The 24,083-nt window shown below is 48.6% G+C and overlaps 1 protein-coding gene across 1 annotated transcript in view; it reads left to right on the forward strand.

Moving 5' to 3' along the window:
- Positions 1 to 3,542: 3,542 nt before the first annotated feature.
- FLVCR2 (FLVCR choline and putative heme transporter 2) overlaps positions 3,543 to 24,083 on the forward strand; it is a gene marked incomplete at both ends in the record, with an annotated part of 59,726 nt that continues 39,185 nt past the window's right edge. The window contains 1 exon segment of the mRNA XM_079699658.1: positions 3,543 to 4,211. Within this exon segment, the coding sequence (XP_079555784.1) occupies positions 3,543 to 4,211 (669 nt within the window).

A 24,083-nucleotide genomic window follows, 5' to 3' on the forward strand; every position in this document is an offset into this window, starting at 1 on the left:
TTCCAAGTGTCAGTATTTTTTAACGGGGCCTCATCCAGGGTCTCAACCTGATTCATTAGCCATTTAGCCTTGCCATGCCCTCCCCATGCTCCATGTTCCCACATCCACAGCTCCTGTGGAGGTGCTGGTAAGCTGTCAAAAACGCTGCCACAGTTTGACTTCAATCCAGGAGTAGTTGGCCTCTAGGGAGCAGACTTTGCTACCTTTCTGTAGAGAGCCAGGAATGCTTGAGTTCAAGGCCAGTGGGTACCACCAGCTCCCTGGGGAGTCAGTTGAAATAGAACCAGGAATGAGGGCCTCTTTTTAGGAAGCAATCCCTAAAACGTGCTTCTCCTTCTCCCTGCAGGTGCGCCTATCAATACCGATAGATAGACATACTGAAAAATAGATGTAACATATAGTAAGCTGCTCAATAAATGTTTCTTCAATGGATGAATATAGAATATTTCTCTCAATGTAAAATCTACCTGACATTTGTATACCTGTCCTCCCCCTGGTGGGAATCAGCCAAGAGACAGCACCACCTGGGTAGGTGGCTGCCAGAATATCATTACCGAAACAATTGGCACACATTATATTAATTAATTCTCACAACAACCGTATGAGGCTAGTAGTTTTTATCCTCAATTTACAGATTCAGAAACTGAAGGCCAGAGAGCTAAAGTAACTTCTCCAAGATCCCAAAGCTCCTAATGGCAGAACAGAGCTTCAAATCCTGAGTAGACTGAATCCAGAGCTCACAACAGATCAAACTCGCTCCACACCAGAGGCAACCCCAAATATCACTTGAATCTCAGGTTAGACCCCTTGGGAATTGTCACCAAACTGAAGCATTGCCCCCGAGGAGCACATGGGAGAGATGTGTGGAAGGGAACACAGGAAACCTGTCTCACTGTTGCTTGTTCTGATGCTAATTAGCTGTGGGACTCTGATAACGCACTCTGACTCTGGACCTCAGTTTCCAGATCTGTAAAATGAAGTTAAGAATGTATGTGCAGAGTTTTAGGACCATAATAACCGAGGGAAAGAAACAGTGAGAGGTCTCAGAAGGCTTTCCAAGAGAATGGAGGCTCTATGTTCCCTGGAGAAAGAGGGAAACACTGTTGGAATTAGAGAATAGGAGATGTGAAATTAATGTAGAAATTTTTAAATGGGTATGAGTTCCCTCTTCAAACATTTCATCATAATCCAAGGCCCCATAATTTCTACCAAAAAATGGGTGCCGCCAAGCAATGTTCCCTCTCTTGGGAACCAGTGATTCTAACACCCCAGGGGTGCTCAATCTTGGCTGCAAATTAAGATCACCTGGGCAGCTTTAAACATGCAGATGCTGGGGTCCACCCTCAGATATCCTGATCTGGCATGTGGCAGAGGCATTGGGAATGTGAAGAGTTCCCCATGTGATTCTAATGTGCAACCCAAGTTGAGAATCAGCCCCAGAGCTTTAAATTCTTCATTTTTGGTGTGAAGATTTAAAAAGAAAACAAGAAAGCACAGGCACCCAGTGGCTCTTTGATGTTCAAACAAATCATCTAGAGGTCTTTTAAAATGCAGCATCTAATTCAGTAGGTCCAGGGTGAGCCTGGGCTTCTGCCTTTGTAACAAGCTCCCAGGGGATGCCCACACTGCTGTCCCCAGACTATGCCTGAGTAGCTGGGCTGTAGCTTGAATGATCATGAGAGTGAGAATTATGGCTCTTCAGGTCAGCAGAGACTTTAAGAAGTAACTGCACTTCTATGAGGGTCCGTTTTCTGATCTATAAAATGCAGACAACAGTAACTCTTACACCACAGAATTTTTTTTTTTTTTTTGCGGTACGCGGGCCTCTTACTGCTGTGGCCTCTCCCGTTGCGGAGCACAGGCTCCGGACGCACAGGCTCAGTGGCCACGGCTCACGGGACCAGCCGCTCCGCGGCATGTGGGATCTTCCCGTGCAGGGGCACGAACCCGTGTTCCCTGCATCGGCAGGCAGACTCTCAACCACTGCGCCACCAGGGAAGCCCCACAGAATTCTTGTGATGCTTAAATGAGGTAATAAAGTAAACACAATATAAATGTTCCATTTTTAATTGTTAGGATATCTGACACCCCTGAAATGCTTACTATCTGCCAGGAATTTTCCAAGTGCTTTCAAGTCTTAACTCATTCAAGCCTCAAAACAACATTGTGAGGTGTGTACTATTATTTCATCATCAGATTTTCCAAGAAACTGAGGCACAGACAGGTGGTGTATCATAATTTACATAACACACCAAGAGCAGCTTCGCCAGTGTTTGAATCCAGAGAAGATATGGGATCTTATCCCTCCCCAGGGCTGATCAATCAGTGCAGGCCTGACCTTCTGGAGGCCCTGACTTGAGGGCTTACCTTCTGGATGGAATGGGCTGTGGACCAGCAGGTGGCAGCCTAGGGCTACGTGGGTGCGGAGACCATTTACAGCCTAAGCCCAGAGCCAGCGCCGTGCTGGGCGTTTCACCACAAAACCGCCACAGGGTCTTCAGCGACTCCGAACTCGCCTCTTCCCTCCACCCTCAGTTCCTCGCCTGGAGGTCACCCGGGGATCCATCAGGAAAGAAGAGTCCTAACTAACAGGTTCACATCTGAGTTCCCCAATAATATAAGACCAGGTTCGCAGGGAAAGCAAGGAGCGAAGCGAGTTTTCCGCAGCTCGCCTGTACTCCCGGCCCCAGCCAGCCCGGGAAATCTACAAGTGTCTTTTTATACCGAAAGTCCAGCAAGGGTTGGGGAGCCCAGCCAAGTGCAAAAAGTCGGGAATCCCTCTTGGATACCACAGAGCAGTTTGGGGGCGCCTGGCATCCGTGTGGGCGCTCAGGGCATGCGGACCGGCACGGAGGAGACTATTTAGAGGATCACCTCGGAAGGACAGAGGGTCTTTTCTTGCGGAGTCCCCCGGGAGGGGACAAATGAATTTGAGGGGCAGTGCCCGAGTGCGGGTTAACCCAGCGGTTTCCATGGTGCCCGGGGCGTGGGGGAGGAATGCACCCTCAGGCGGTGGCGAAACCACTGTATTGCCGGGCCAGCGGCTGGCGAAGGCGGGAGGGGCAGGGGGCGGGGGCGGGGGCGGGGGCGGGCGGGTGGGTCGTGGGTGGGGAAGCCGCGCGGGGCGGGGGCGGGGCGGTCACGTGCGCCGGAGGGGGCGAGGCCGCCAGGCCGCCCGGGAGCGACCGGAGTCCCGCGGAGTGGCTGCGACAGGAGAGAACTGTTTCCAGGACGGAGGGGTGAACGTCGACAGGCGCTTCGGGAGGACTCAAGGCACCGGGGGCCAGGACCAGGCTGAGGCGTCTGCAGCTGGGGGACAGCAGTCAGGGACAGAGGACGCCAAGGAAGAGTGAGAGCAGAAGCTTGGGGGTGAGCAAAAGAGCCCCACTCGCGGCTTTTACGCAGGCTGGGGACTCCATTTATTCCTTCCGGGCGGGCCGGGTAAGTGCTACGTCAGCTTTAGGTGACCAGACGACGCCACTGCCCCGTAAGTCGACTAGAGTCCTCAGCACCTGTCTAGGGCTCCAGGAGAGGCTGTGGTCATGGTGAATGAAGAGCCTAACCAGCAAGAGCGCGATGACACCCCTTCGCAGACTTATGCCCTCGGGGAGAGCCCCAGCCTCTCGGTCCATCCCAGCGTCTCAGCCCATCCAAGCGTCTCCATCCACCCCAGTGTCTCTGCGCACCCCAGTAGTTCGGCCCACCCCAGTACCTTGGCTCAACCCAGTGGCTTGGCCCACCCCAGTAGCTCCGGCCCTGAGGACCTTAGCGTGATCAAGTTGAGCAAGCGCCGATGGGCTGTGGTCCTGGTGTTTAGCTGCTACTCCATGTGCAACGCCTTCCAGTGGATCCAGTACGGCTCCATCAATAACATCTTCATGAACTTCTACGGGGTCAGTGCCTTTGCCATCGACTGGCTGTCCATGTGCTACATGCTGACCTATATTCTTCTGCTCCTGCCGGTGGCCTGGCTCCTGGAGAAGTTCGGCCTGCGCACCATCGCCCTCACCGGCTCCGCTCTCAACTGCCTGGGGGCCTGGGTGAAGCTGGGCAGCCTGAAGCCACATCTCTTCCCAGTCACCATGCTGGGCCAGGTGATCTGCTCCGTGGCCCAGGTCTTCATCCTGGGCATGCCCTCCCGCATTGCTTCTGTCTGGTTCGGGGCTAATGAGGTGTCAACAGCCTGCTCCGTAGCTGTCTTTGGCAATCAGGTGGGTAGAGAGTGGGTGGTGTTCCCTGTGGGACTGAGTGTGTTGATGGTACCGCATGCCTCCCTGTGTGGAGACTGTAGTTTTCTGACTTCAGCGTGTTTGTGACTCTGGGTGACTGTGGCTGGGTGTGACTGGTAGTGTGAGTGAGGGATTGTGACTGGGTGACTGTGTAAGAGAAGTGGGGCAACAAAAGGAGGGACCTTTGCTGTCACTCACAGTTTCTCCTCCACCAGCAGAAAGGGTGCTTCTGGAACACATGCTGTTTTAATGATCTCATTCCTGAACTTACTTCACCAGCTTGGACAGGAAAGCTGTTCTTTCCTGGGGAGCAGCTCCTGGGCATCAGACTATTCTGTGTCATCAGAAGTTGGCAGGTGCTTTTTTCCTGTCCAACCAGCTTTTCCTAGAGCACAGTATCTCCTGCACCACATGGAAAGGCAGAGCGGGGCCCTGGTGGCGTTGGCGCTGCTCTCACCTTCTTTACACACAGCTGAAGCCAGGACAGTGGGAACAATGCTTTGTGCCAACCTCCTTCCCTGGGGTTTAGAGCCAAGGGCAGCAGGATGGAGTCAAATTCTTGCTCTGAATTTTCAAGGCCTAGAAACCTTGGAAAGACCTGGAAAGCTCATATCTTACTCCTTTGTCTTTCCTTCTTTTGGGAAGGAGAATCTCAAATTCTTTGCATCTCAGTGTGGATATGACCCAGAAGGGTGGGCATGTCGTGAGTCTGATTGCTGTCTCTGAAAGGTTGAAGCAACTATTTACGGGGCCCTTCTTTATCTGGACCACTGCCTGGCGTCTCACTTCTTCCCAAGCACGTGCATTTGTGGCTATGCATTTAACAAATGACCAGTAACCCTTAGTTCTTGTATTCTCTTACCTGTTCATTACATTTAGAATATTTAAGCTTTCATTTAGGAAGTTCTTATTTGGGTCAGAAATTTCCAAACTTCCCTAAAGGTAAATTTCCATTCTGTTCATCTTTACCACCAAAAAGATAACTTGAGCTAAATTTTTTCAGGCCAGTAAGGCCTGCCACTTGGGTAATAGTGTAAGCAATCAATGAAAGCAACAGACAGGGCTTCTTCAGCACAAACAAGCAACATAAAATCCTTTACCCAGTTTTCTTTAACCTGTGGGTTTGAATGTTCAGAAGATTGAATGGATTTGAAGTCTGGGGATGAAACAGGTTGGATCTTTTTGTTCAAGGCAATTAAAAAATAGGTTTTAAGGGTGACATTTACCAACCCCCTCTTCTCGAAGGTGATGTGACTGTGAATTTGAACATCTCCATTGCAGCTTTGCTGGCAGGTTTGCCATTATTGGATGTTTTCTTTATAGGAGGGTAAAGCTGGGGAGCGATGCGCAGGACTTTTCAAGCTTCCAGAGGGTTAAATCTCCCGATTCGCAGCCCCAACGGGATTCAGACAGGGTCACTGCAATCCCAAACCCATTGTTTGGGGAGGGCAGAAGAGCTAACCGGGCCCTCAGTTGGCCTGGTGAGATCAGAGAACCCAACACTTTTTTGTTCACCATGGAGCAAAGACGAATTGGTTTTCAGACCCCTCTGCACACAGCTGTAAAGGAACTTAAAACCAAATATATCTTTAAAATTTAGTAAGAATAGTTACTCATTGCCCATGCCTACTCCCCACCAAGGTCAGAAAATGCTAAGAATTTTACATTTAAAAACACCCTGACAGCATATATTTGTATCACAGAGCCATCAATTTAGTGTGTTCTTTCAGGCTTAACCCACTGTGCTAAGTTAAAAAAAAAGAAAAAAGCTGAATTGTTTATGCTTCCTCACATAGAGGTGACTGTGTTTGGTTCTTGGCATATGTTTTAACCTTTCTCTCTGAGGAAAGCATGGCCGAATGGAGGAGAAATATTAACAGAACACCTTGAGCTTTGCAGTTAAAAAAAAAAAAAAAAAGGCTCCACAAAGCTGTCTAAACAGATTGGAAGCATCTTTCCAGAGAATAACTCTTTGTGGCCACAGACTTCACACTGATGAGCCAAACTCCTGTTTCATGGTCATTCTGACCCCTCTGTTCTAGCGCTTCGCTGATAGGCTCCACGAGGCACCGGTCCCTGCTGGCCTAAATCCAACACTCATTCCTTCACTCAACAAGCACCTGCCTTGCCAGACGCTGTGCTGGGGCTGCAAAGAGAATCCCCGCTTCCCACAGTTCTCCTACCACCCTCTTAAATTGTATCAGGCACCAACATTCAAATTTAAGAAAGCACACGCACAAGAAGCAACCAGATGAGAGTATAGAGGATTTGTTTTCAGTTCTCCGCAAGGTTTTTAAGTATCTTCTCCGCGGCATTGCTATGGGAAGATTGAAGGGGAAGGAAGCTAATATCTATCAAACACCTATTATGTGCAAGGCACTTTTTCATGCCTTATTTAATTTTTTTAACCTTTGAGGTGAGTGGGTTTGTCCCTGTTGTTCTAGGCGACGAACTTGAGACCCAGATAAACGGAACAACCTTATCCAGGGTCCTACCGGTGCTGAGTGGTAGAAAGGAGGTTTGAAGCTAGTTCCACCCCCAGAGCCCCTGCCAGTGGGCCGTTATTGAATCTTCAGGTGGACAAAGCGTATATTCAACAACAACAAAAAAAAGCAGGATTCTGAGTTGCAAAGTTTTGGCCCTGTGTCTCTAGGGTTGTGGGTTGTCGGTGGTGATAAAGTGTCCAGCAGTTTCTCTAGAATTTGAGAGCTAGCACCCGCCTTCTGTTTTGAACTTCCAGGCATTAACCGTGCCTCCCCACGTGCTGGTCGCTGAGGGGCTGGTTCTACCTCTCTCAGCCTGAGGAAGGTGGGGCTCCAGGCTCTGGGGAGAAGAAACCAGTGGATCCTGAGCTGGCGTGAGGGAGGGCAGGGAGTCTTGGACTGCCGCTGGGGCACTTCCCTGTGACCATCACACAGGTGGTGGCTGCCCGGCAGTGTTAACAACACTGGTTCCATTGTTTCCAGGGAAAACCATCTGGGTTTTTCTTTCTTTTTTTTTTTTTTCCTGCCTTCCTTCCCCCCCGCCCCCCATCTGGGGTTTTGAGTGATGTGGACACATGGTTATTGAGCAAGGCTGGGAAGAGAGCCTCGTGTGACAGTCTGGGGATGGCTTGGTGGCACAGGGCGAGGGAGATGTGGGAGTGGGAAGAGATCTTCAAGGCAGCCCCAGCCCCAATGAAGAGCCTCCAGCCCGGCGACCAGAAGGGAGTTCCTCCGGGACCCTTGGGCAGGTCATAACACAGCGCCACCCAGAAAAAGTCTAGAGAGAATCAGTTTGCTTTTCGAGGAAAAGAAAATACAGTCACCTGGGAATTCCCTGGCGGTCCAGTGGTTAGGACTCTGAGCTTTCACTGCCATGGCCTGGGTTCAGTCCCTGGCTGGGGAACTAAGATCCTGCAAGCTGCACAGCATGGCCAAAAAAAAAAGAAAAAAAAATACGGTAACCTTACAGAATCAGTTCTGCAGCAGCCACGGTCTATCTGTCCGATAGAAATAGAATGAAAGCCACAAATGCAAACCACATATATGACTAAATTTTCTAGTAGCCGCATGAAAAACAGGTAAAATGTAAATTTTTTACCAAGGTAAAAAGAACAAGTGAAATTAGTTTTAGGACTATATTCGGTTTAACTCAATATATCCAGAATAGTATTTCAACAGGTAATCAATATAATAAAATTACTAACAAGCTGGTTCACATTCTTTTCCTACGGCGAGTCTTTGGAAGTTGGCATGTATTTTACGCTTACAGACTAGCAACATTTCCCACCATGTCTGGAACAATGATGCTAATTGTAGGGGAGGAAGAGGTTTTACTTGACTGTCTTAGAGTCCCCAGCTAAAAATTAAATTGATGAAGTCAGATTAATAAGAGAAAATCATCCATAATTATTTCATATAAGTATTAGGTGACACGGGAGTCTTTGTAAGGAAATGAAGGAAGAGTTAGACTTGTGCACTTCTATGCCAGATTTGCTGGAGAGCAGACAGTGGTGGAGAAATGTGATAGGTTAAGGAGTCTGAGGTCTGTAGAACCGGGGGGCCACTGAGCAAGGACTGTTTGTCAGGATTCTTGGAGGAAGTGCCCCTTTATCTTCAGAGACAAGGGTCTTGAGAGACAAGGATGCTCCCTTCCTCTGTAACCAGGAGGGCACCTCCCACAGGAGGGTTTTAAGGCTTGTTTCGGGGGCAGGAGGTCAGAGTGACCTTCCTGCTTTTCAGTTCTCTCAAGTTGCTTCAGCTTAAAATAGTCACTATGCCAGGGTACCAAATTTGGGGGTATTGTGTCCTGAACCCCGTCATATTTCAAGCATTTGGAAATCAGGTTCTAGCAGACAAAGATGGACTCTAGGAAAGTGAGTCCAGTCTTGAGGAGGTTGTGTTTGCTGGACTGGCCGATCATCTGTCACCCAGCGAGGCTGGGTGGTCCAGAGGCTGACTCAAGAGTCCAGGTCATGAGGTGAATGGTCAGCCTCATCTTGTTCCAGACTCCTGGGCACTTGGGTGTGTTAAAGTCCAGGCTTATCGGGCTTCCCTGGTGGCGCAGTGGTTGAGAGTCCGCCTGCCGATGCAGGGAGCACGGGTTCGTGCCCCGGTCTGGGAAGATCCCACGTGCCGCGGAGCAGCTGGGCCTGTGAGCCATGGCCGTTGAGCCTGCGCGTCTGGAGCCTGTGCTCCGCAACGGGAGAGGCCGCAGCAGTGAGAGGCCCATATACCGCAAAAAATAAATAAATAAATAAATAAATAAAGTCCAGGCTTATCAATCTGGCTGTTGCAATGTCAGAGAAACTTTCAAGCTCTGAGTGACATCTGGGGAGGTGAAGGCAAGCTCTTCTGTGCTTTCATTTGTTGTCATTGTCAAGGCACATGAAGCACCTGCCCATGTGGCTGACCACTTGCTGGCCTCCCCTTCTGACTGGAAGAGAGGACCAGGCAGGGGCTGGGAGAGCAGAGCAAGGCTAGTGGAGACTGAAATGAGGAGGAGTACAGCCAGGACCAACCCTCAAATGCTCACAGGGGCAGCCGGGTCGTAGAAAGCGTGACAAAGGAAAAGTGACCCTGGAGTGTGGAGGGGTCACAGCATCGTAAGAGCACGTGTCCCAGCTAAAGGTGGCAGCTGCTTGAGCCTCGGCCAGCTGTTCCCATACACAGCACGACCAGTGTTGTCAGATCGTCTCATTTTTTTTTTCTTTAAAGAGAAACCAGAAATCCAGATTTTTATGTGAAATCTGTTTTTTTTTAACTGTGGTAAAATAGACATATTTATAATTTTAACCATTCATAAGTGTACAATTCAATGGCATTAAATAGTTTCACAATGTTGTGGAAGAATTACCAGTATCTTTACCCAAAATACTTTTATCACCCCCAACAACTCTGTGCCCATTAAACAGTAACTCCTCCTCTGTAACCTCTGTTCTACTTTCTCTCTCTATTAATTTGCATATTCTAGGTACCGCACATAACCAAAATCATGCAATATTTGTCTTCGTGACTGGCTTATGAAATCTGTTTTTTAAAATGCCGATAAAACTCAAATTTTAATTTTATTATTATTATTTTCCATGTTTTAAAATTGTGGGTCAGATAAAACTTCTAGTTTGAAACTTCTGGGGAAGGTAAAGTGGAATCGAATTCCAGTTCTGGTTTCTCCTTCATCGCAAAGCCCTCACCAAAGATGCCGGCAGGTGGATGAGCTCAGAGTCTGGCGACTCCGGGAAGAAAGCGAGACCAGTGCTCCCCCAGATGGTGACCATTTGCTTCACCTCGGGGGCCAGGACCAAATACAGATGGCTGGGCCTTCACCTGGACTTCCTAATCAGCGTCTCCATGGGAGGGGCCCAGGCTCCTGTGTTTTTACCTGGCTTCCCAGGTGAGGCTCATGATCAGACTTGCAATCTCTAGGAGAGAGGAGGGGTGTGCTATGGGAAGGCGCCCTCCTGCTTGGAGCCAGGTTCTTGTCAGGGCTGGTGCGTTTTGTGCTGCTGTGTGATGGGGTCCAGTTCCCAGGTAGATGCAGCTGGGAGCTCAGCCACTCACTCTCCAGACTGAGAGGAGAGGATGGGCTTGGGGCGGGGCTCATAATTCTGATTCACTTAAGGTTCTGAAAATAGACTCAGGGCCCTGGGGGTCTGGGTAAGGGCAGCCCTGAAGACCTGTGAGGTGGAACCACAGCAGAAGCTCCTAATCCTTCTGTTTCTTTGACCTTCAACTCAGTGCACTACATGAGAAGAGGCTCTGGCTGGCCTGGCCTGACTTCTGTCTTGGCCGTGTTGCCTCGGCAGGCATTCTTCAGGACCTGACAATTCCGTGGAATCGAGTCTGAGTGTTCAGTTTAGCATCCAGGACCTCTCCTCCCTCGTCCTTCCCATCCAGCCTGTCTCTTGTTCCCTCCCAGCCTTGTCTCTGCTCTGACCAATCTGGCTTCTTGATTCTCTCCTTGAAGATACACTGCTTGGAGGTTAAGCCTAAAGCCTCAGAGAGTGACATCAGCAGATGGTGGACCAGGAAGCTCCAGACCCTTGTTCCCCCCCAGAAACATTAAATAATCTAGAAACTGGCTAAAATATCTTCCCTATGGGAGTTTTGGAAATCAGTCAAAGATCTACAGCAACCAAGTAAACGCCCAACCAAGAAAAAACCACGTTCAGAATGGTAGAAAGTTTCATGGCCATTTTGCTCACCCTTGCCCTGACCCCACCCAACTGCCGTGCCTCCCACTACCCAGTTCCTTTCTGCAAGCCTGAGGATGCAAAGCAGACCAAATTTGCAACGTTTTAAACCAACTGTGTTTTTATACACTAACAACGAAAAATCCACAAAGGAAATTAAGGAAACAATTCCATTTACAGTAGCATCCAAAAAAATACTTGGGAATCAGTTTAACCAAGGAGGTGAAAGACTTGTATGCTGAAAACTATAAAATGTTACTGAAAGAAATTAAAGAAGTCACAAATAAATGGTAAAACATCTGTGTTCGGATTGGAAGATCTAATATTGCTAAGATGTCAATACTACACAAAGCAGTCTATAAATTCAGTGCAATCACTATCAAAATCCTGATGATGTTTTTCACAGATGAAGAAAAATGCATCCTAAAATTCATGTGGAAGTTTAAGGGATGCTGAATAGCCAAAACAATTTTGGAAAAGAATCACAAAGTTGGAGGTCTGACACTTCTTGATATCAAAACTAATAACAAAGCTACAGTAATCATGATAGTGTGGTATCAGCATAAAGACAAACAGAGAGACCAAAGGAATAGAGAGTCCAGAAATAAATCCTCACATATATATGGTCAAATGGTTTTTAACGAGGGTGTCAGACCATTCAAGAGGAAAAGGACAGCCTTTTTAAAAAAAAATACACTTTATTTTTTAGAGCAGTTTTAGGTTCACAGCAAAATTAAGAGGAAGGTAAAGAGATTTCTTACATACTCCCTACACCCCCTCCTGGTGTAGTCTCCCCCATTTTCAACACCCCCACCAGAGTGGTCCGTTGGTTACAATTGATGAACTTACATGGACACATAATTATCACCAGTCTCTTCAACAGATGGTATTGGGAAAACCTACAAAACTCTTGGAAGAAAACATAAGGAAAAAGCTTCATGATAATGGATTTGGCAGTGATGGCAGTGATTTCTTGGATGTGATACTAAAAGCGTCAGCAACAACAACAGCAAATAATTGGACTACATCTAAATTAAAAGCTTTTGTGCATCAGAGGACACTATCAATAGAGTGAAAAGGCCGTCCATGGAATGGGAGAAAATATTTGCAAATCATATATCTGATATGGGGTTAATAACCAGACTATATAAAGAATTCCTGCAGCTGAACAACAACAAAAACACAACCCAATTGAAACATGAGCCAAGGACTTGAATAGACATTTCTCCCCCCAAAAAGATACATAGACGGTCAATAGGCACATGAAAAGAAGCTCAACATTAGGGAAATGCAAATCAAAACTACAATGAGGTACCACTTCATACCTCTTAAGACAGTTATCAATAAGAAAAAAAGAAAAAGAAAAAGAAAAAAGTAAGAAATGTCGGCAAGAATGTGGAGAAATTGGAACCCTGGTGCATTGCCGATGGGAACGTAAAATGGTGCAGTCACATGGAAGACAGTATGGCATTTCCTCAAAAAATTAAAAATAGAATTACTATATGATTTAGCATTTCTACTTCTGGGTAGTTACCCAAGAGAATTGAGAGCAGGAACTTGAACAGCTATTTGTACACCCATGTTTATAGCATCATTCTTCACAATAGCTGAAAGGTGGAAGGATCCCAACCATCTATGGATGATTATTAAAATATGAAATATACATATGATAGAATATTATTCATTCTTGAAAGGAAATTCTGACACGTGCTACACATGGCTGAACCTTGAAGACGTTATGCTGAGTGACATAAGGTAGTCACAACAGATACTCTGTGATTCTACCTATGTGAGGTATTGAGCTGTCTTTTTTTCTGACACCAATCAATTCTTCAATTCTCTAACACCAACTGGCTGTCCTACAGTTCAATTCAGTTCAACTCTGACACTAATGAGTTAGTGCAGACCCCACAAGTTAAGAGCTCAGTCCCGTAAGACTGTCTCCATTTGCAAGTCCTGGGGGCCACCCAGACTTCTGACTGACTAGCTGTAAGTTGGGGGTTCCCACGAGCTCTACTCAGGTTCTGTAATTTGCTAGAATGGCTCAGGGAACTCAGGTAAGCACTGTTTTTCCTGGTTTATTTTAAAGTCTACAAGTCAGGAACAGCCAAATGGAGGAGATGCCAGAGCCTCTGTGGGCCACCCTCCCAGCACTTTGGTGTGATGGGTTCACCAGCCTGTAAGCTCACCAAATTTCCTTGTTCAAGAGTTTTTCTAGAGCTCAATTTCCAGTTCCCTTTTGCTTCTCAGCGGTGGGCAGAGGGTGGGGCTGAAAGTTCCCAAACTTTAATCACTTGGTCTTCTGGAAACCACCCCCATCCTGAGGCTCTAGAGGGGTCCCACTCTATGTCACCTCATAGCCTAAACTCAGGTGTGACGGAAACAGGATCCTTATGTATAACAAAGGACAGTCCTGTCACTCAGGAAATGCCCAGGGTTTAGAGCTCTGTGCCAGGAACAAGAAATGAAGACCAAATATATTTTTATTATACCACAGATAATCTCGAGTAATCAAATTCATAGAGACAAACTGTATAATGGTGGTTGGGGGGCTGGGGGAGGAGGGAATGAGGAGTTAGTGTTTAAGGGGTACAGAGTTTCAGTTTGGGAAGATGAGAAAAGTTCTGGAGATGGATGGAGGTGGTGGTTGCACGATGATGTGAATGTACTTAATGCCACTGAAGTGTACAGCTAAAAATGATTAAAATAGTAAATGTTATGCTGTATGTATATTTTACCACTGGCACCAAAAACAAAAAGATACACTGCTTGGGAGGTGTTCCCTCTGGCTGGGTACCTGGGTAACTGCTCACCCTTGCCGTCATCTCCTCAGTCTCTGTGCTGGAGGAAAGCAGTCCTTGCCCTTCTGTGTGCTTGCTGAGTTTCTGTGGATCCTGGCCTTTTGTTTTCTAGGGTTTGTGTTTCCCCCTCTTCCGTAACTTTTCTCCTGTCCTCTTCCCCTCTTCCTCCACCTCCTCTTCCTACTAAATGGGAAACTTGTCAAAGGACTGGAACCTTGACTAATACATCTCTCCCATATGTCAAGGCTCTGGGCATAACAGGAGCTTAAAAATGGATGGACAAATTAATAAACAGGTATTCCTTTCCTGAAAGGAATTGAGGTGACCACTCAGTTAGCTGAGAGCTCAGGTGGTTGCAGGAAGGGACTCTCATGCCTGGATTTTCTTCCTGACGTGGCTCAATCTTACTCCTTCAGTGGAAAAAGCTATTCAGTCCTTACGGGGTGCGTTGAACTCTGCTGGACCCAGGGTGGTTGAGAACACATCTTTAGCTCTGCTGTGTACCCTTGGACAAGACCCTTAACTTTTCTAACTTTTGGCTTCTTGTTTTGTAAGATGGAGATACTATTGGCTCCTGCAATAGTGGAGGTGAGGAGTAAATGAGGCAGTAAGTGGAGGGCACTTAGCCAGCAGAGTTTGTCTGCTAAACGAAGAACAGATGCTGTCACTACTATATCATCAATAAAGGTAATTGGACACTGATCTAGAAGGAGAGGCCAACACTTAAATGCTCCCAGTACCACCGTGTGGCAGGCTTAAGGGTACATGTGCACAGGACATTCAGGGGTCACAGCGTGTGGGAGGGAGGACACACCCCAGAGTGAGTGTAGCAGGGAGCCAGCGGGATCGCTTCCCTGAGGAGGTGATGGTTATGAGCCGATTCTCAACAAGCGAAGTGACCAGGAGTTGGGTGAATAGGGGAAGGTGGGCCTTTCTGGAAGTTTCCAGGCAGTATCTTGATGGGGACTTGTTCCTCTTGAGAGCTACTCAAACTAAGAGCTGTGCTGGTGCCAAGAGATGGTGTTATCTTCCCAGTATGTGGTTGATGAGACCGGTTGTCTGTGGTGAAGATTGTGGGGTCTTAGGGATGACATAGGTACTGGGCCAGTTCCTATCCCCACACATCAGACCTTACTCTTACAAACCTAAGACTCTACTGAAGGAAGTGGGGTGCCCAGGCTTATCAGGTGGACACAGCTGTTTTCCACTGCCTGATTCTTGATCTTTATCCAACAATGCTGTTAACAGGATGTCCTTCCCTTGCCTTCACCTCCCCCAACCCCCAACATCAAACAGCCCCATGCGAATTGGTTAGATCCCCATCAGGGAAGACGAAGAAGATAGGGCTAAGGTGAAAGCGGGTGTTTCCTCTTCTTTCTTCTCTGTCTCCTGACTTCTATCTAGCACCATCCCAAACTTAACCCAAGGGAGCATCTCCTTTCTCTCTGTTCTTCAGGACGGAGGCCTTTGTCTTTGCTGAGTCATTCAGAGGTCGGAGGTATCCTGCAGGTTCTGGCAGCCCATCCTGGCTCTTCTGCCTCCCCACCTTATTCCAGGCATCTCTCCTTTTTTAGGCTTTGCAAAAACTGTAGCTTGGCCTCTGAGCCCCACACCGTTCAAGATGAGGTCTTGCCCCAGTGCAAGGGCAGAGAGCACCAGCACCATGTGTGTTTGCAGGAGGGGGATGGGAGGTAGGGCTGGCTTTCACTTGCTTACCAAGTTCTCGGGATTAGACAGTGTGCCTTGCAACCACGAGTGGAGTGGTGTTTGCTTTGGCTCCCATCCGATTCTTTCTCTAGAGAGGAGGTGAACACAAGCCCTTTTCAGTTCCAGGAGATCCCTTTTGACTAGACAACCCTGCTGGCTCCAGAAGGGAGGGGGCACGGAAGCTGGAGCAAGGTTGGAGGTTATTTTTCTTACTTTTTGTTTTTTTTTCCTTTTCCTCTCCCCTGGAAGTTCCTGATTTCTGCTCCGTGTTGCAGTGTTGGCATGGCTGGGTCTCCCATGCTGGCTCTGGAAGCAGCTGTCTGCGTTCAGGGCCATTTGCTGTGACCATCAACTCAGAAATATAGGAAGTGAGCCTCCATGAGTCATGGCGTTAAAGCAGGGTCCGTCGCAATGGGCTGTTTGTTTGGGGTGGTGGCTGCCCTTTGAGCAATCCTCGCCTCCTCAGACCTTTGTCCTGGGCTTCCTGTTTGGGGCTGGACATGTTTGTGGAGCCACTCAATGAACTCAGAGGCCGGTTGCTTCTCTACCGAGGAGCTAGGCAGGAGCACACACAGGTCCCACCATCTGTCCCTGCCTGGGATGCCGAGGGAAGCCAGCAGCTAAGAATTAGCTCTTCATTTCTGTCCTTGGGGCAGGGGAGGTCAATTGTTTCTAAGTGTGCTCCATGAACCACCAGCAGCACCTGGGCTGTTTGTTAGAAATGCAGATTCCTGGGCACTGGGGCAGATCCAAGGAATTAGCCTCTCTAGGGTGGAGCTCGGGAATCTGTGGTTTTGATTATCTCCCAGGGATTGTGATGCGCCCTGAAGTTGGAGAACTCCTGGTGTGGGAGCCATGGGACCCTGACCCGGCTCTGCTGACCGCTGTATTTTGGGGCCTCTGGCTAGACACCTGCTCTCTTTGGGCATTAGCTTACCTATCTGTAATAAGGAAGCCAGCCTCACAGGGTGGCCACTCAAGTCAAAGGGGTTGTGAAAGTTCCTGAACCAGATGAGTCCCTGCAGACATTCCCTGAATGCACATCCGTCTTCTCCCTCCCCACCAGACTCCAGAATCTCTGGATTCTGGGCCTTTCTTTCATCCCAGCTGCTGTCCCGGGAATATTTGCTGACACATCCTCCTCCCTGACACCATAGGTCAGGAACTTAAGCAGACTTGCCTGTCCAGTCTCTGCTGATGAGTTAGGTTGGGGCTGACATCACCACCCTTCTAGAAATAGGTCACTCCCCTAAAGACCTTGTTCATAGAACACAGGCCGGAAGAGGCCACATGCCTGGCACGTGGTGGGGACTGAGAACATGTGAATGGAAAGATGGACGACTGGTGTTCTGGTTTTACGCTTTGGGGAATGGTCTTCTCATTGCTGAAGGAAGATTCCAGAGCATGTTCTGTGATTGCCATCGAATATCATGTCAACTGTGGCCTCGGGAGGATGGGGGTGGTGGGTGGGGGAAGAGTGCAGCTTGACCCAACCCTCTTACTAATCTTTTTCACCTTTTATGTGTAAGTGGGCCTCCTGAGAAAATCCCCTCCACCTGCTTCCTCAACTCTACGGCCTTGGAAGCAGGTCCTCAGGAAGAGCTGCAGGTGGTAGAGCTCCTCCCTCTTTGGGGCTGGCTGACTTGAGGGGGTAAGGCCTGGGAAGACCAGGCCACCAAGAGACATTCTCAGCCTCTGGCCTTGGGACAGGCATCTTGACAATGGTTTGCTTTATTTGTGGAGCAAGGAGAGTCCTCCTTGGGAATGTTTGGTTCTCTCAAGGCTACTGTGGGGGGTAGGAAGTTGTGTCTGCAGGGCCCAGATCACCAGTGTAAGTTTGTTGAGAGACTCCCAGAGACATTGATGTTCTCTCCACTCATTGCACTGCCTCTGACTCACTGTCCAGAAAGAACTCTGGTAAGAGGTATAGAGTAACTGTTAGCCATTTTATGATGACCCAGATGCATTTCTCAGTTACATAACAAACCCCATTGCAAAGGACTCCATCAGACCCTGGTTCATCTTGGGTCTCAGACCACGTCTTCTTGGGCTACGTGGCTGCTTGGTGCCTTGTCGTGGCTCAGCAAAGCTCTGTGGGAAGAGAGCAGGGCTGCGAATGGGACCATCAGAAGTCCCGATGTTACCTCACTGCTGATCTACTCTGTGACTTCAGCAAGTTGAGCCAACTCAGTTACAAAATGGAGAAAAGGACGGTCCCCTCCCAGGCTCTGTGCCTCTCCTGTGCTGTGGGCATCTGGCTCTTCACCTCACTGGATGGTTTTGAGGCTCAGTTTATATGCTGGATGTGCAGGTGCCTTGAAAACTGAAATTTTGTGCAAATGTGGGCTTTTACGTGCCCTTAAAAAAAAAGAAAAAAGGACTCTGGACTTGCCTCATGACACTCAGAGAGTAAAAGGGCTTCCTGTACATAAATCATGTCCTGTCCATCTGGTAAAGTGCCACCTTGGATTAGGGGGCCATACCCTCGGTTTACAGTGCTCACCATTCTTGGCTTTAGAGTCAGCTCTTCATTTCAGAAAAAGTTCTGGTCATTCTGGCTGTAGGAACCTCTCCCAGAGCTCCTGGTTTCTGGAGCATCCCTGCTGATTTGGTCCTTTTGACTTCAGCCATGATACAGCTCCTAAGATCCTGTGGACCATTCTAATTCCTTTTGATGACAAGAAGGGCCTTTTGCCAGAAATAGGCACAAAGCAGCTTTTTAATCTCTGTGTGCCTTGGATGGCTCCTTTCTTCAGTGTAGGAAATGGCAGTGGTGGCAGAGCACAGAACTGACTTCGTCCCTACCATCAGGAGATGGGTCCCGGGAGTAAGAAGTCTTCTCCTAAGGGCCTGGTGTCCTGATGTTACCACATTTTCTCCCAGGCCCCTTACATTTAGCAAGTGGCACCGACCCATGGTAACAAGTGGGGACCGGTGAGGCTCAGACAGTCCTTGTGACTGTGATAATTGACTTTTCTCTCTCTGGAATTCTTCTCTCTCTCCTTAGGGAAGAGGGGATCCCATTATTTGCCCAAGAATGCTGGCCCTGTATTCTCATGCTACTCCACAAAAATCCAAGTCCTTTACGAGGGTGCCCCCACTGTGGGCCAGATCTCTGTCGCTTGCGAGTAAACCACACAGGCCCCTGGCCATCCAGTCTTTGTTTCTCTTTGAATTCTGCTTGTCCTGGATTGCATCCACTCTGGCCAGCCTCCAGGTGTCTCCCCAGTTGACAGCAGGTAATGTGACAAATGAGAGTCAGTGAATGAAGGCTCTCATCCCCTTGGCTGTCTATCTCATGAGGTACAACCTCAGATTAAGGGCTATACTCTCCATTTATAGGGCCAAGCACTCTGACCTTTATGTCAGTTCTTGGGAGCTATGGTTTCTTTGAGACAGTGCACCACAGCCTTTATTTATTGTTTGAACAAATATTTATTGAATATCTACTCTGTGCCAACCCACGTTCTGAGCTCTGAGGATACAGTAGTGAATAGAAAAGTTCCTGAGTTCACACTTGAGAAGAGGGATTAGACTGTAAAGCATTACTTATGGAGTGACTAGTGGCGGAAATGTCAGGCCAAGTAGGAGGGGAGATGACCTCATGTATGTAGGTCCTGATTAACTCCCTAAATCCCAGGGCGAGAGCTGATGGCATTGCTTTCTTGGGGTGGTGGTAGGTATGGGTGGTTTTCCTCGTGCAAGGTTTAGATTTCTTTTTCTTTGCAGATCTCTCTGGGATGATGAGGCAGGGGTAGTTGCCTTATGAAGTTGGCTCTTTGGAAAAATCTACTTAGAGCCCAGCCTGTTTCTGGATGTGCACCCTGAAGGGGATCTGGCTTGTGGCAGCCCTTTAAGAAATCACTCTTCCAGGGCCTGCCTATGAGTAAAGCCCCTGGTCTCAGTTTCACCTCTGAAAGTTGGAAGGGGACTGCTGTCACCAAGAAAGCCCAACCAGACTCAGAAGAAAACTTGGGAGGATTGGAAACATGTTTTGTCACATGAATTACTTTTAGGAATGACAGCTCGTGACATATCAGACAAAGGAAACAGTTCTTCTGGTTTGGGCTATTTCACCATCTGTCACCAGGCAGGGAGTGGTAAGGTTGAGCGCAGCGACGCCACACAAGATATTTGGGTTCATCTCTTGGCTGCTGCGAGCTGGCATCTGGTTGGGAGTTGGTGGAAGTGCCAAAGCATCTGCCTGGAGCTTTTCACTTTCTCCAAAAGTTGGAGGAAGTATGGTCTGCATCTGCCTCTTTGCTGTCCTGGTGATTGGAAAGATGACCCTCATCTCTCCTCTTCCCCGGCTGAGCCACTGGGGAAGTTCTAGGATGGTCATTGACTGTCAGCTCTGTAGTGAGAGGGACCTTTGGGTGGAGAAGCCGGCAGTGAGGCGGGCGCTCGGGGAAAGGGGAGCAGCGGAGCCTTGGCATATGGTCTCACCTAGACCAGGACGGAGGCTTTGCAGATGTTGTCACAAGGACAATTCCAGGAGGAGCACCTACCCTTAAAAGGAGGCATGTGTGCACCAGGAGCCTCTTGAGTTGATGCCTGAAAGCGGCAAATTGCTACTGTGCCCAACTTCTTTGCTGTGGAAGAAGCTGGAAATACTTGAGTTACTTTTGAGCTGCACACTTCTAAAAGGCTTCTCTTTATGCAGAAGATATTTCCTGATCCCCGTCTCTGTTCTTAGCATTGTACTGGGCGCGGGGGGAGGGGGTCACACAAGGAAATGTTAGTCAATGTCCCTGTCCTCACGGTGCTAAAATCTAGCTGGGGAGACAACCAACACCCTACATGGAAAACAACCAGAAGTCAGCATTGCATAAGAACAAGAAACCCCATAGGGTGTAACTAAGTGGTCAACAAAACAGACTATAGCCGGAGACACCTCTCATGGTCACTTCCTCCAATAGCTAGACAAACGGGGGACACTTGAATGATAGAATTGAGTGTGTAAGATTGGAGATATTGTCAGGTCTCTGAGGCATTTACTTCCGTGAAATTCACCTGTTTCATCAAGGGGTTTGGAGTCAGATTGCCATGGGCTTGAATCTCAGTTCTGCCATTAGAAGCTGGGTGAACTTGGGCAAGTTACAGTTTTCTTATCTGTAAAAACCAAACCAGAGATAATCCTGACAACTTTAGGGAGTTGTCGGAAGGGATTAAATGAAATAACGTGAAAAATCATTTAACAACTGCCTAGCACACAGTAGGTGCTCATTATGTATTAGTTTCCTTCCTTCTAGTTTGAATAACAGCCAAGACCTGAGCATTCAGCCAAATGGTTAATGGTTCAAACTGTAGTACCCATGGCCTGAACTTGAAGCCCAGCATAGAACACTTGCCATTCTATGACCCTGGGCAAGCTACTTAAAGGCTAGTTTTCTCCATTTAAAAATAGGGATTAAAAGAGTGTGTGTATATGTATAGCGCTTAATAGTGCCTAGGCCAGTAACTGTGGCGTAGCGAGCACAGTGGATCAGCCATGATCACTCTTCTTACCTTCCCTGGGAAGCAGTGATTACAGGCTGTCCTGATTTCACTAGTGCTCTTCTTGCCTTTCCCTAACCTCTTTTCCCCAAAGGACTGAGGAAATCCAAGAGTGCTGAGGTTATATAAGCCACCAGCACAATCACAGATTTGAAGACAAACCCTGTGATTGGGGAGGGACTCAGAAAGTCTAGAGTCAACCAGCTGTGACCCTGCTTCCCAAGTTCTTAGGGACCTAAGCCTAGCCTTTTAAATCCATAAACCTCTTTCATGGGCGATTTGCCCCCAAGTCAGTGGGATTGTTTTTGTTCCTGAAGGTCTGCTGCCTCCTTAATCCTCAGTTGGCCTTTTTAGAAGAAGCCAAGGGGTTGGATTTGGGAATTTCAAAAATACAGTCATGTGAGCAGGCTTTACGTGCACGTGATTGCTGACTGTGGTGTGTTCCTAGATGCTGCCTGGTGGTCCTGGGTGGCTGGGAGCTTGTCCTCATGATTAAACTGTTGTTCAAGTTCAGTGTCTCAGTGCCCAGCAGCCACCTCGCTCTCCTTGCTTCTTTCTGGGGCATCCAAGACTCAGTCCCAGGACCGCCCTCTGAGCCTCCTCCACATCCAAAGTTGGCTTTCCTGCCATGTGCCTTCACTCTAACGGAGACCCACGTTGGGGATCCTGGAACCTTTGTTTGTGCATCATTTTACCCAAATTAGTTATTCTTCAATCACTGAGGTGTAGTGTTTTCACTGAGGTGTAAACACACGTCTAAGTTTACTTGGCACTGGCCAAGAGGAGAGAGAGGTATTAATAAGAGCAGAACTATGTAGTGAGTGTGCAGACTTGCCTAGCAGCACCACTTTGTGGTGTTTAAATGTGCACAGCAGGGTGTAGGGATGGGCCGTGAGTGTTGAAGTCACTTCCGAGCCCTGTGTATAATTCCCACGTGGACGTGGTCCTGGGAGACAGGTTGTAGTGGTGGCCTTCCTGCAGGTGGCCCCAATGGCCATGCCTGAGATACCAGTGTCCAGACACACAGCCCCAGGAGAGGGTGGGTGCGTTTTGTATGGGATGGAAATTAGACATACTATAATTGTAGCACATTTTAGTGCCCATAAATTCTGCATGGACTTAAATGACCCTTTATGTAGTAACATTTTCGTACATTTGTCTATGTAGCTAAGTTTTCCTCAACTGTTGTACTCTGTGACACTTAGCATCTGATTAACCTTTAGATCATTAAGATCCTTGCTAGTGTATATAGACATGTATAGATACACACCTGTATGTGGTCACCCATCTCGTAAAAACACCCTCGTGAGGGTGGCATCCTGCTGTGTGCTTAATGTTGCTCATAGGGGTTGATCAGCTTTGAGCAAACCTGGTGTGTGGAAATCTAGATTGAACCCAAATTTAGCTTTCATGTGGTGCTGATTTTAAAACAACCCCCAATGATTTTTTTTTTTTTTTTTTTCTGGTACGCGGACCTCTCACTGTTGTGGCCTCTCCCGTTGCGGAGCACAGGCTCCGGACGTGCAGGCTCAGCGGCCATGGCTCACGGGCCCAGCCGCTCCACGGTATGTGGGATCTTCCCGGACCGGGGCACGAACCCATGTGCCCTGCATCGGCAGGCGGACTCTCAACCACTGCGCCACCAGGGAAGCCCACCAATGATGTTTTTTTAAATAGCATACTTTCTCTGAGAGTCTTGTCTAGATTTAAATTTCCAACCACATCTTTCCCCAGGTCTGGGCTCATGGCTAATATGGAAGGGAAGTGATGTTTTCCTGACATGCCAGTTAACTGCAGCCCATTCATTCGGTACCCATTTATCGAGTAAACTCCTGTTGTGTTTACCAGGCACCAGACTAGTGTCACAAATAAGATTGAAAACCAAAGGATTAGAGGAGTTAGGGCAAGGAGATCAAGCCTCACCAGCATGACCAAGGAAAACTCAGTGAAGGAACTGAGGGTGAGATGGGCTCTAAAAGACTCAAGGAGGGAGACCTTTGCAAGCAATGAATCTGCTGGGATAAAGGTTGAGACCAGTCGATGAAAGGTTGGACTTGTGAATCATCCAGTCCGGGGACATCCAGGGAAGCAGATGGAGATGGGACGGGATGTGAAGAAAGCTAAGAACAGCAGGCTGAGAGGTGTGGTTGTGGTCCTCCCTGGGAGAGGGCTGGCTCCTTGAGGGTCCTTGAGCAGAACCGCGTGGTCAGAGCAGCGCCGAGGAAGGTGCCCCTGAACACGCTGTGCAGGCTGGTGGGGGAGGGGTCACATCATCTGAAAGGGGGCGGGGAGCCGATGCAATGTGGACGTCCAAGGCCGGCGGGGGAGGGTCGGGACAGCGTGGATGTGAGAGGGCAGAGGCCAGGGGGCTGAGAGGTGAGAAAGGGCAGAGAGAAGGAGCAGAGAAGGATGAGGAGGAGAGCCAGGGGAGGTGTCTGTGGGGCTGCCATCGGTCAACCAAGCACGTCTCGTTTGTCCCAGTGGCCTCTCCTCCCCTGCCTGTCGCCATTGCTTGGGGAGAGTGTGCGGGGTGGGAGAGCCAGGCTTGCAGAAGAGGAGTGAGCCCTCCTGGTGTAAAGCATTCTGCAGAGTAGTCCGTTCCAATGGGCTCCCTAGGCGTCAGAGCAACCCCCTGAGCTAGAGGGTGTGAACTAGGCAGTACCTTCCTTTGTGACTAGGAAATAGGCACAGAGAGGGGAATTAACTTGCCAGTGCCAGACATCTCCTAACTGGTGGAGCTGGTATGTGAACACACACCTTTCTGAACTTGGAGCCCTAGGCCTTAACCACTGTGTAGAGTGATGACGTGTCTGAGGGATGTTGGGGTGGAAAGGAGGAAGGGGGAGGGGTTCACTTCAAAATGAACAATGTTCGCTGTTAAAATGAACCACATGGGTGTGAGCTCCTTGAGCATGGTGACCCTCCGATTAGGTCATAAGGAGACCAAGTTTGAAGCAAGCCTTCAAGCCCAGGAGCTTTGCTGCAGGGAAAGCTGCTGACCCAGTAAGGGGACATTTTTGACCCTTGACGCCAGAAAGCCAGCTGTTGGGAGCCCTGAAATCCAAGAGACATGCCACCCTGATCGGGTGACTGTGCCCAGGGGGAAGGAATGAGGCAATGGGGACCCAGCCATGGGGCTGAGAGTGGGCCTGTCTTTCTCTGATCAGCAGGTATGCC

Source organism: Hyperoodon ampullatus (assembly GCF_949752795.1).
Source record: "Hyperoodon ampullatus genome assembly, chromosome: 3".
NCBI classification, from domain to species: Eukaryota; Metazoa; Chordata; class Mammalia; order Artiodactyla; family Ziphiidae; genus Hyperoodon; species Hyperoodon ampullatus.